This window comes from Gracilinanus agilis, chromosome 4 (assembly GCF_016433145.1).
Source record: "Gracilinanus agilis isolate LMUSP501 chromosome 4, AgileGrace, whole genome shotgun sequence".
NCBI classification, from domain to species: Eukaryota; Metazoa; Chordata; class Mammalia; order Didelphimorphia; family Didelphidae; genus Gracilinanus; species Gracilinanus agilis.
In genome coordinates this window covers 271,765,971-271,778,892 of record NC_058133.1, presented here as the reverse complement: position 1 = coordinate 271,778,892, position 12,922 = coordinate 271,765,971, and the positions used below count along the sequence as shown (strand labels likewise).

The 12,922-nt window shown below is 41.8% G+C and overlaps 1 protein-coding gene across 1 annotated transcript in view; it reads left to right on the top strand.

Moving 5' to 3' along the window:
* The first annotated feature begins 533 nt into the window (after nucleotides 1-533).
* The window catches only part of UNC5CL (unc-5 family C-terminal like), a 67,224-nt gene continuing 54,835 nt past the window's right edge, over nucleotides 534-12,922 (top strand). Inside the window, exons 1-7 of the mRNA XM_044675302.1 lie at nucleotides 534-930; nucleotides 3,764-4,064; nucleotides 7,316-7,578; nucleotides 8,633-8,734; nucleotides 9,007-9,077; nucleotides 10,103-10,203; nucleotides 10,413-10,526. Of these exons, the coding sequence (XP_044531237.1) occupies nucleotides 534-930; nucleotides 3,764-4,064; nucleotides 7,316-7,578; nucleotides 8,633-8,734; nucleotides 9,007-9,077; nucleotides 10,103-10,203; nucleotides 10,413-10,526 (1,349 nt within the window). The remainder of the gene's footprint in view (nucleotides 931-3,763; nucleotides 4,065-7,315; nucleotides 7,579-8,632; nucleotides 8,735-9,006; nucleotides 9,078-10,102; nucleotides 10,204-10,412; nucleotides 10,527-12,922) is intronic.

The window sequence follows — 12,922 nt, the reverse complement described above, 5'->3', positions numbered from 1 at the left end:
TTTCTTTCCCTCCCTCCTCCCAGAGCTGATAAGCAATTCTTCTGGGTTGTACAAATGTTATCACTTGATACCAATTTCCATATTATTCATTTTTGCTATAGAGAGATTTTTTTAAGGCCTAAACCTCAAATCACATATCCATATATACATGTGAAAAGTGATGTCATATCTTTTGCTTTTGCATTTCTACTCCCACAGTTCTTTCTCTCAATGTGGATAGAAGAATGCCTTGTTCTTGCAAAACATTACCTATGTGACCCTGGGAAAGTCACATTACCTTGGACTTAATTTTCCTTCTCTGTAATAGGAGGGCTATTGGTCTAGATCACCTCTAAGTCCCTTCTAGGTCTAATTCTTTGACTGTGAGTTGATCCCAACTCCTTTAGCACAAAGCCCAGAGCCTGAGGGAAAATGCTGCTGTTTAGAGTTTAAGAATGACCCTTTTCTTTCCCCCAACAGGCCTTTGGCCTCTACCAATCTCCTTGCCTTCCCAGGGGTTGAAGAGAGCCAGCAACCACTCATTGACTGTGCTGATGTGTCTGTTTGGGAGTTTCATACAAGAGAACTTGCCCCTCCAGCTCCTGCTGCTGGTGGGGGTACCTGTGACCACTGTGTTCTTGCTGGTACAATGCCTTGGTTGGAGCTGCCCCTGCAGCAGATACCAGAGGAAGTCAGGGACACCAGAGGGCTTGGAGGAACCAGTTCCTATGCCCCTCTCTTTGCCAGAGGATGATATCCCTAGGCAGAGTCCACCAGCCAGTCTGACAGAGATGGCCACCTTCTACCAGGAGCTGTTCACACCCACTGAGGGCAGAACTGTGGTCCGGCAACTGATGAACAAACTCTTGGTGTTTGCATGGCGTGAAGTGGATCACCAGGGAGGCTGTCTGCTGCTCAAGGACATGGGCATCTCTCTATTCATCCCTCCAGGTAAGGGACCTCTACCTAACCTTGTATAAGGGCTCTGCTCCATTCTTCTCCCTCCTTTCTCTGTCCTCTCTGGGTTTCCCTTCTTGGTTTCATCTTGCTTCCTACCTACCTTGGGGATGGAGTGAGTCGACTATACTGGATGCTACTCCTTGCAATTCAGTCCTGACTACTCTATTCCCCTCTAGGCACTTCCCATCACGAACTAGTATCCCTGGCTATGTTGTTCTTTTCTCTATTCCTTTCCTCTGGTGCTTGCAGAAGCACAGTATGCTCAACCCAGAAGAGACCTTAGAGGTCATCTGAAGAAGTAGTGTGGCCCAGGGAACAGAGTGCTGGAATTGGAGTCAGGAAGACATGGGTTCAAATCCTATCTTGGGGAGTTCTTAGCTATGAGGAAACTTACAAGTCATTTAACCTCTAGTTTCCCATCTGGGACAGGTAAGGTAGTGAAATGAATTAGAGTGCTGGGACTGGAATCAGGAAGACTCATTTTCATGAATTCAAATCTAGCCTCAGATACTTATTGTGTGACTCTGGACAAGTCACTTAACTCTCAGTTTCCTCATCTATAAAATGGATCAGAGAAGACAATGGAAACCATTCCAGTAACTCTGCCCAAAAAAGTCCAAATGGGATTATAAAGAGATGGAATCAACTAAAAAACAACTGAATAACAATTCCCACCTGTAAAATGAGATAGTAAAATCTCATGGAGTCATTGTGAAACTCCAGTGAGATATTTATGGATAGTGTTCTGCAAACTTTGAAGCACTATATACATATACACATATATATATATACATATATGTAGATATATACATATACACATAAATATGTGTATGTATAAATTTATATATGTATATGCACTTACATATGTATATGTTTATATAATATACACATATATAGGTTAGTCAATATTATTACTTTTATCGATTCTTTATTTCAACTCTTTCAATATATAGAGGAAAAAACTGTGAAGTCTTAAAAATGGGCAAGTGACTTGCTCAAAGTCACACATCTAGTGAAGAGTAGTGTTAGAACTCTGGCTTAAATCAAAGTCTTCTAAAATCAGTCCAATGTTCTTTCCACTAAGAACACAGTGTTCTTTTCTACTTTCTTCCAGACCACAGGCAACTAGGTGGAACAATGAATAGAGCCAAGAAGTCAGTCAACAAAACATTTATTAAGTGTCAAGCACCATATCAAGTACTGGAAATATAAAAATGGGCCAAAGACAGTCCCTGCTCTCAAGACATTCAAAGTCTAATGGAGGCAACAACATGTAAAGAATGCTGTGTAGACAAGCTATATACTGAGTGAATTAGAGATCATCAACAGAGAGAAGGCATTAGAATTAAGAGGGCTTGAGAAAGGCTTCCTGTAGAAGATGAAATTTTAGCTGGCACTTGAAGGAAGAAAGGAGGCAGAGATGAGGAGAGAGAGAATTCTGGGCCTGGGGGTCAGTGAAGGAAAATGCCCAGAATCTAGAGAGGAGACTTGGAGGAATAGTAGGGAGACCAGATCACCAGATCAAAGAGTATGAGGAATAAGAAGACTGGAAAGGTAGGGGCCTCTTTTGAATGACAAATAGGAATTTTTGTATTTGATTCTGGAAGTGCCAGGGAGCCACTGGATTGTGCAGGGGGAAGGCACCGGGGAAGACCTGCCCTTTAGGAAAATCATTTTGACTGATGAGTGGAAGACAAACTATAGAAGGAAGAGACTTGTGGCAGGAAGACTGACCAGCAGGCTCTTTATAATAATCAAGATACTAGGTGATGAAGGCTCACACTAAGGTCATGGTGGTGTCAGAGGAGAGAAGGGAGACTTGTTTTAGATGTTATGAAGTTACTTCTTATGTAGGTAAAGTCAACAAGCCTTGGTAATAGATTGGATATCAGGTGGGGTAAGAGAGTGAGGAGATGAGGGCGACACCCAGTTGTGAGTCTGGTTGACTGGGAGAATATGCCTTTGATAGTAATAGGGAAATTTGGAGAGGAGGACTTTGGGGTCGAATTATTGAGTTTAGTTTTAGATATTTTGAGTTGAAGGTGTTTATGGGACATTCAGTTGGAAATGTTCAGTAGGCAGTTAGTTATGTGAGACTGGATGGAGGTTAAGGCTGGACAAGCATATTTTAAAACCATTGACATAGAGATGATAATTGAATCCTTGAGGATGGATGAGAGATGCTTCCTAGCTAGGTGGTCTTGGGTACGTCATTTACTTTCTCTATGCCTTGGTTTCCTTGTCTGTAAAATGGGGACAATAATAACATCTAATTCTCAGGGTTTGTCCTGAGTTTGGATTTGACCTCAGACACTTAATAGCTGTGCAACTTTGGGCAAGTGATTTAACCTTTGTTTTTTTTCAGTTTCCTTATCTTTGAAATGAAGATAACAATAACACCTGCCTGGGTTGTTGTGAGGATAAAATGAAATTGTAAAGAATGTTGCAAACTTTAAAGTTCTATATAAATGTTAGTTATTATTGTTGTTGTTGTTATTTTTACCTCCCTTCCTCTAGACTCACATATACCTGCTCTCCTACTTTTGCTGCCTGACTAATTTTGGGCAACTTTTTCCTCCTTTCTAGTTCCTCTGTAACTTCTTCCCTCCTTCACCTCTTTACTAGACTTCAGCCCCTGTTCCTCCTTCTTTCTTCAAAGTGCTACACCTCCCTCTTCTCCATCCTTCAGACAGTATAGTTCCTGACCCCTCACTGCCTTATTATTGGCATACCTGAGACCCACCTTAATTCCATCTGGTTTTAGTTTTGCCCTTTGCTCCTACCCTTGCCTGACTGTTCTACTCTTCGCTTTCTCTTTTCCTAGGTGCAATAGCTCTGGGCCGCCGGGAGCAGATATCGCTGGCCCTGGTGTGGGACTTGTCAGATGCCCCATCACTGTTGAGTAAGCAGGCTTTAGTGAGCCCTGTAGTGGCGTGCAGCCCCCATGGAGCCTCCTTCCTGAAGCCCTGCACTCTTACTTTCAAACATTGTGCCCAGAACCCCAGCCATGCCTGTACCTATTCCAGCAATACTGCCCTGCTTGATACCAAGATTTGGAAACCCCTAGGACAGCCTGGGGCTCACACTTCAAGGGATGAGTGCCAAATCCCCATCTCCCACTTCAGGTAGGAATGATCATCTATCTCCATCTATTCTCTGCACTTTCTTCCCCTGTCAAATCAGCAATACTCCTAACAAACTGGACAGTGCTACTCAATGCTGAATATCCCAAAGGCCTCGGTATAATTTTAAGCAATTAAAGTTTAACACTGGAGGAAGACTTTGGAGATACTTGGTAACTCAGTCTGGAGAATGGAGAGGTTAGGACAAACTGTTGATGGATTCAGAATTTGAACTTAAGAAGATTTATTCACTAACTGGAATCGATAAATCAGTTAATACACATTTATTAAGTACCTGCTATGTGTCAGGCACTGTGCTAAGCCCTGGGATCCAAAAAGAGGCAAAAGACAAGTCTTTGCTATCAAGTTGCTTCAATCTAACGGAGGAGACAACAAATCATGAACAAGAAGCAAGCAATTTTTATAGGATAATTAGGAAATAATTAAGAGAAGGAAGGGACTAGAATTGAGAGGGGTTAAGAAAGGCTTCCAGTAGAAGATGGGATTTTAGATGTCACTTAAAGGAAACCAGGAAAATCAATAGGTAGAACTGTAAGCATGCCAGGGATAGGGGGCAGCCAGAGAGAATGCCTGGAGCCGAGAGATGGAGTGTCTTGTCTGTGAAACGAAGAGCCAGGGGGCCAGTGACACTGGATTGAAAGATACATGTGGGGGAATAAGAAGCTTCTTCCTCAGTCCTAACTTGCATCCATGGGAATGCCCAAACACACAGAGACAATCATTCATTCATTCATGAGCAATATGCATTCTTCATTTTGTATATAAAAACAATTTCTCATTCTTAGCAGTTTTCTCATGCAGGAGATGGGAGAATCAAACTCAGAAGTGATGAATTTCTGTGCATGTGTGTGTTAAAGAAGAAGGGAATGGTGGTAGTGCTGTCTGTTAACTCTGTCCAGATGGAACTAATAATTACCTTTCATTAATTTTCTAATCTATTTCCTGACACCTTGGAAAATTAGTTGTTGTTTTTTTCAGGAAACTTTTATACAGATATTAACAAGACATTCTCATATAACTTCTATATGTCTAAAATATATAATATGGCTAAAGATCTATATCAGTGTCATATGTAATATGTCTATATCATATATTATATATATTATCCATATAGGGGCTACCTGAGACTCTATGTACAATAATACAGACATAGACCTGTGTCTGTTACATTACATACATAGATTCTCAAATAGCCTCTGCGCATCTATTATATTACACATCATAATAGCAGATGTGATATAATAGTTTTATAATACACATATAGGGGCTATATAAGCATCTATGTCTGTCTATATAATACACACAATAATAGCAGGTGTGATATAATAATCATTAAATAATACACATATAGGGGTTATATAAGAATCTATGTCTGTCTATATAATACACACAATAATAGCAGGTGTGATATAATAATCATTAAATAATACACATATAGGGATTGTATAAGAATCTATGTCTGTCTATATAACACATACACATAAACATTCACTATATGTCCTAAAAGTCTTAGTGCAATTTAACTTAATAGCTTTTGAGCTATTTTTAGCTGTTCAAGGTTAAAATTGCCCAAAGACCTTTGGAACACTTTGAATACATGTATATGTGCTTGTGGTTATTATTAACAAACATAACTGCCATTTATATAGTGCTCTAAGGTTTTGCGAAGCCCCTTTATTCACCCCTGATCACATTTGGTTCTCAAATAGTCCTGTGAGTATTATGAGTATTATCTCCATTTTATAGATGAGGGAATTGAAGCTCAGAGAAGTTAAGCTACTTGCCTGCAGTTCCATAGTTAAGCATCTAAATTGGGATTTGAACCCAGGTGTCTCCTGAATCCACGCTCAATGCTTCTATATCACCCTAACTCTCTGGTGACTTGCTTGTTGTGTTAACATAATGAACTAATGCAGTTATACAAAATAACTTATAATTCAGTGTTGATTCATTAAAGCAATGTTAATTTTTTTAGTTGACTATAATTATCAAATAGATTAATGCATTCAGCTTGTGCCTATTTATGTCCACAATTACTCCCTGTGTGCTCTCCTTCCCGTCTCTCTCATCCTTTCCTGTCCTGTATGTTCCTGAACTGTCTTTCCTCTGTTTCTAATCTTTCTGTCCAGAAGTGTCTCCCTCCTCACCCCTTCCACCTGCCTTATTCTCTCTGCTTCCTACTTTTCTCCCTCTTCTCCCTCTTTCTGGTCTGATGTAGGGACATTGTGGCATTGTTCTCCATTTCCTAGTGGGACTAGCCCTGCATACTTGCCTCTCCCCACCCCAGAGGGAAGCACTGACTTCCAGTTTTTCATGAGTCACCCCTTTCTAGAACTGTCCTTCTTGACACTCCCTTTTACTTGGTCTCCTCAAGGACACATTTATTTCCTCCTTTCCATTCTCTCCCAACCTTCACAGCCATGACAGGGTGGGACTCCATTACAGAAGCCCAGAATGCTCAATCAGGAAATGATCATAGAGATTATAATTTTACTGGGCAACCAGGTGGTGCAGTAAATAGAACACTGGGCTTGGAATCAGGGAGACTTATCTTCATGAGTTCAAATCTGGCTTCAGACTCTTACTAGCTGTGTAACCCTGAGCAAGACCCTGTTTGCCTCAGTTTCCTCACCTGTTGAATGTGCTAGAGAAGGCAATGCAAACCATTCTATTATCTTTGCTATAAAAGTCCTAAAGTGGGGTCAGGTGGAGTTGGATGACACTGAACAATGACAACAACAATATTTTTTAAAAATCCCTTCTCTTCCATCTTAGAATCAATTCTGTGTGTTGGTTCCAAAGCAGAAGAGCGGTAAGGGTTTGGCAGTGGGGTTAAGTGACTTGCCCAGGGTCACACAGCTAGGAAGTATCTGAGGCTAGATCTGAACTCAGCACCTACTGGGGAGACACCCAGCTGTCCCCAAATAATATTATTTTACAGAAAAGGAAACTAAGATTGAATTTCTTTCCAAGGTCACGTAACTATTTAGTGACCAAGATGGACTATATCCCTGAACTACACATCCAGAGACATTTCCACCCACCTCTTTGCCTCTTGCACCAGTTGAACTTAGGTCTGAGATATGCACCTCCTGCCGATGTCCTTTTGCCAGTCTCCCTTGTGGCAGATGCCCTCTTCCTTACACGCCCCCAACCCTCCTCCTCATCTCCCCTCCTGTGGCCGCTGCTATCCAAACAACAAGATGTGCCCATCTTTTTCCTTCCCTCTTTAGTCTCTACACCTGTGTGCTTGAAGCTCCCAATGCATATGATGCCCGAAAATGGCTGCAGCTAGCTATGTTCTGCTCACCCTTGCTCCCGGGACAATCTCACCTGCAGCTTCGTATCTATTTCCTCAACAACACACCCTGTGCCCTGCAGTGGGCAGTGACCAATGAGGAACCCCACGCCGGGCGCCTCCGAGGGCCCTGCCAGCTCTTTGACTTCATGGGAACCCGGGGGGACCAGTACCTGAAACTCAAGTACATCTCTGAAGGTAAAGTGAGACGGAAAGAGGAGGGCAGTGGTGTGAAGCCAGGGAGCACAGACAGGAGTCAGTGAGAGAGGCAGAGTACAGTGGGTAGTGGTATAGTAAAAAGTACTCTGGGTTCTGTGTCAAGGGTCCAGAGTTCTAATTCTGAACCTTTCTCTTTACTGCCACTGTGACCCTGAGCAAGTCAGTTATATCTCCCCACTTCCCTCTGTCAACTGAAGGGACTAGACTAGATTTGAATATCAGATTGTCATATTATATTATTATAGAACCTCCAAGTTCAATGCAGGAACTGTAGATACCAAGTGTGGGATGGTAGTAAAGTGATTGATTCATGAGAAGATCATGGAGATAAAGAGGTAGATGCTGGAGAAGTACTGGAGAGTTCAGAAGAGATGAGCGTATGTTGTCTCCTGATCTTCTACATTCTCCCCTTCACCCCACTAAAAGGGAGAGAGCTGGAGTAAAGAGGTTTGCTATAAGGAAATTTAATCTTTGGGCATGAAAGTTACCCCTGACTGGAAACTCCCATGCTCTTCATTTCTAAGACATGTTTCTGACTCTAAGAAGGTAGTCGTTTCCAGAAGAGTCAACTAAATTCTCTTCTTAGTTACCTCTGAATTTTGCCTACTTTTTCCTGCTACTATTCCCCCCTCATTATTTTCCCTGACTTTGGAACTTGAAAGGGGGCCAGGTTGAAAAGAAAAGAAGGATATGGGGTCAACTGACTTTGTGTGTGTGTGTGTGTGTGTGTGTGTGTGTGTGTGTGTGTGTGTGTGTGTGTGTTTGTGTGTGTGTGTCTATGTGGAATGCATCTGACTATTCTTTTCCAAAGCAAGGATGGAGTTGGTGTTAGGAACTAGGAATCCCCGACTTTTAAAAATCTCTTTGCATGAATGGATTAAAGGAGCTATAAATAGTAGTGTGTGTGTGTGTGTGTGTGTGTGTGTGTGTGTGTGTGTGTGTGTGTGTATGCATGCAGGCACACATGCCCTCCTTCCCATCTCAACCCTTCCCCACAGAGTGACCTGCTCTCCTCTGCATCCCTCAAACCCAGGCTGGGAAAATGTGGATGACAGCAGTTGCCAGATGGTACCCTACCTCCACATTTGGCATGGAAAGTGTCCCTTCCGCTCCTTTTGCTTCAGAAAAAAAGCAGGTAACCCATCCCTTTCCCTTCCTCATAATTTCCAGATGCCCCTAAGTCCCAACTGCACCAGCCAAGAAATAGAACAGGAATTTGGAAGGCAGAAAATAGATAAGTTCACGTATTCTTTAGTCCCTACATCCCTGAAAGAGCCTGGATACCTGCCTGGGTAGACTCAGAGAAAGACTAAAGGAGGGGGGTAAGGAAGGTAGGGTCTTCTACTATCCATTCATCTACTTTGGCCCTATCTATTTCCTCACCTGTTGCTTCCTCTGTTCCCTTAGGAACCAACGAGGACAAAGATGACATGGCACTGACCAATGAGATTATTGTCACTCTGCACACCTTCCAGAATGTGAGTTCCAGAGAAATAGTGTTGTCAGGGAAAAGGGAATGGGAAACCTCAGGGACTAAGGGATTTGGGGAAATAGAGAACAGAATGAATATGGTTTTGTTAACATAATTAAGCAAATGGAGATAAAGTCCTTTAATGATTTCTTGTCCATGAGCCCTTAAGACCAGCAAGAGTTTATAAACCATTTAATTACCACTACCAAGCCATAGAGTGGGATTGTACTTCTTTTCCAGGCTGACTTTTTAAGTCAAAGAGAAGATATCTCTCATCTTCTGAATAAAGAGTGTGAAGAGACTGGGGAGACAGTGGTAGTAGGTATTAGAAAAATCAAGTAGAGGTTTTACAGAAGATATGAGGTGACTGGGAACAGGACCAGATTTTAAGCTAAGCTAAACAAGCTGTAGTTGAGAGGCTCACATTTTGAGGGGTGTCTAAGTCCGTGAGGTATAATGGTTTGAGCCTCTAAATTTTAGCATTGCTTAGGACCTCCTCCAGGAATTTAATTTGGATCTAAGTGGGGAAATAGGAATAAAACCAGAAAAGGGAGCAAAGATGTAGGGATTTCCTTAAGAATTCAGCCTAGAACCTTGAGATAGGGAATGGTGTTGGAGGAGTGGGGTGGCTGTGTTAAAGGAGTTTGAGTTTTCTTACTCCAGGCTGACATCCTTTGGCTCTCACTCAATTTTTCCCCTGGTATTTTGAAACCTGCAAATCAGTATTTGCTTCTCACCTCCTTTAGGGGCAGTGATCAAATTTAAAGACCAGCTGGCTCTCAGAGAACCCTCCTCTACTCCACCTACCAAATGCCATCTACTTTCCTAGGATGAAGAGGAGAGCACAGGGAAAGAGGGTTGAGGATGCCTGAGGGCAATGCTTGTCTCTTTTGGCATAGTGGCACCAGAATTGGGAAAAGAAAAGGATTAGCATGGGAACTTCATCAGAGTCTATCTTCAGGAGGTTTATTGGTGGGACTTCTAAACACTATTCTCTATTTCCCTGTGTTTTCTACCCCTCTCTTGAATCAGGGCTTGGAGACCAAGTACATGGAGATCTTGAGGTTCCAGGCATCAGAGGAGGAAAGTTGGGCAATGCCACCTCCAGTCTCCCGACCTGCACCATGCAACAGGTGAGGCCAGAGATTGGTAGGAAATATCTATTTGTGGGGTCCTATTTTCATGTCAATTTGGGGGTCCTATTTCAGCCAGCGCCTACAGCTTCCCCAGAAGTGATGGGGAGAGATGCTATGTTAATTATGGAAGAAGAGCCAACAACTCGATCTAGTATTTTCCCCAACCCCACCTCAAGCCCTCAATCACTTAATATCTCTTTCCTCAGGTTGCCTCCAGAGCTCTTTGAGCAGTTGCAGATGCTTTTGGAGCCGAGCAGTATCACAGGCAATGACTGGCGCAGGCTGGCATCCCACCTAGGGCTGTGTGGCATGAAGATCAGGTATAGGGAAAGTTGCTGGAGGAGAGAATGAGGAAGTGGCTGGGGCAGAATGGAACACAAGTTGCCTGGAGGCTTGGTTGACCAGTAGTGTTTCCTCCTCTCCACTACCTTCTTTGATTCCTCCAAAGGGCAAATCAATTAGCCAGATTGCCCCAGAGCTGTATTGAGCATCCCTTCAACCCCCAGCCCCCTCCACACATTTAAACCCTTACCTTTTGCCTTAGAATCTTATCAGTTCCAAGCAGAAGAGTGGTAAGGGCTCAACGATGGTGCTTAATTGACTAGCTCGGGATCACACAGCTAGGAAGCATCTGAAGCCAAATTTGAACCCAGGTCCTCCTGACTCCAGTCCTGACTTTCTATCTCCTGAGCCACCTAACTACCCTGAGCATCTAACATATTCAATCTTGGGCCAGGCACCTTTGAAGCAATGTGCTAAGGGGAAAGAATATTGACTTTAGGGTAAGAGGATCTGAATTTAAATTCTACCTCTGACATATGACTTTGGCCAGTTGCTTAACCTCCCATGACATCAATGTCCTCAACTATAAAATGAGAGGTTTAGGTTATTTGGCTTCTGAGGTCCCATTTAGCTTTAGATCTATGAGTCTATGAAAATATACGTAGAAGGTATAAGCTCTGTCCTCTGGGACTTACATTGGGGAGAGAAATGAGTCCCAGGCTCATCCTTATCTAAGAATGAGATAATTTTTGAGCAAGAAACCCCATTTAAAGAATCCATGGTCCCAGAAACATCTCTTCCATCTCTGATATTTCAAATTTCTATTAAAAAATAGGAAGAATTAAATGCTTAGTCACAAGGCCCTATTTATAATCATACTGGCAGGTCAAAGAAGCAAGAGAACACTGTAAACTGCTTGAGAGAGCTTCTTGAAGGAGGCAGGGCTGGAGTTCCAGTGAGGTGTTGAACATGGTTAATAATATTCATCTCATACTTATGAAAGAAATCTCTGAACCATGCATTATATTAAGTTTTTCTCAGAGCAGCCCTGTAATGTGGATGTTTTGGATAATATGTTGCCCATTTTACAGATGGAAAATTAAATGTTTTAGAGATTTAAATGACTTGTCTGTGGCAACCAAGCTAATAAGTGTCTGATGTAGAGGAGACCTGGGTTCAAATTCTGACTCAAAATCCATTGCTCTACCCATCATATCACATTGGATAAGTAGCATAAATAAAAGTTTTGAAGTAGGAATGAGCTTGGACAGTGATGAGACCAGCCTGACTAGATGGGAAATGTTCATTCTGAAGGGTCCTTGGAAACAACAATCAAAGGGGGAAAAAAAAAAAGCATTAAGGCACAGTTGGAGGTCAAGTATGCTTCTGAATTCCAGACAAAAGACTTGATTTTTTAAAAAAAGATTTAAAATTTTTTTAATTATATTAATCAATTAATAATCAAATTATTATAAAAATATTAAATTAAATTTAAAAGTAATAATTAAATTAATTATATAATTAATAAATAAAATTAAAAGATTTAAAATAGGGAGCCAATGAGGATTGTTAAGCAAGAGAGTGATGTCATTTAGTAGTCTATCCAATGGCTCTTTTAGAGGAATTGAGGGAGAGAACTAGAAGGCAGAGATACCTTTATAATAGCCCAGAGAGTATCTTTGTGACTTTGTGAAAAGTTACTCCCACCACCACCTTTGCACTCCAGTTCCCTCAACTGTAAAATGAGAGGATTGGTTTAGATGGATTTTTATGGTCTCTTCCAATTCTAAACCTGTGATCGTCTGAGGTGATGAGGGTCTGTACCGATCATGTGGTAGTGGGAATGGAAAAGGGGTAGATACGACAGGCCTATCAGTGGTCAGTGGTTATAGCATTCAGCATAGAATCAGGAAGACCCGAATTCAAGTCCTTCCTCCTCTATTCACCCAGCTGAGGGACTCAAGTCAGACATTCTTCGTCTTAGCTTACTCATCTGTAAAATTCGATGACAATAGCACTGACCTCCCCATGTATTACAAGGATCAAATGAGATAAATTCATAAAGTACTTTGCAAAGTGCTATAGAAATATTATCTACTATTACTATATTTATTATAACCATAGAATTCAGGAACTAGAAGGCACTTTAGAAGTTTTCTAGTCCAGTGCCTTCATTTTACAGAATAGAAAACTGAGGGAAAAGAAAGACCAGAGAAGGGATGTGACTTGTCCAAAATCACACAGCCCCTCAGGGGCAGACTCTGGGCTAGGTGCCAGTTCTTCTGACTGCCAGTCCAGATTGTCTTCCACTCTGTGACACTACCTCAAAGGATGAAGTGTCAGGATTGGGAGCCTAAGTACCAAATAATGATGATCTGTAATGACAAAGAGAAGTTTCTTGAAATCAGGAGGTTCTATCTGTCTGTCTATCTCT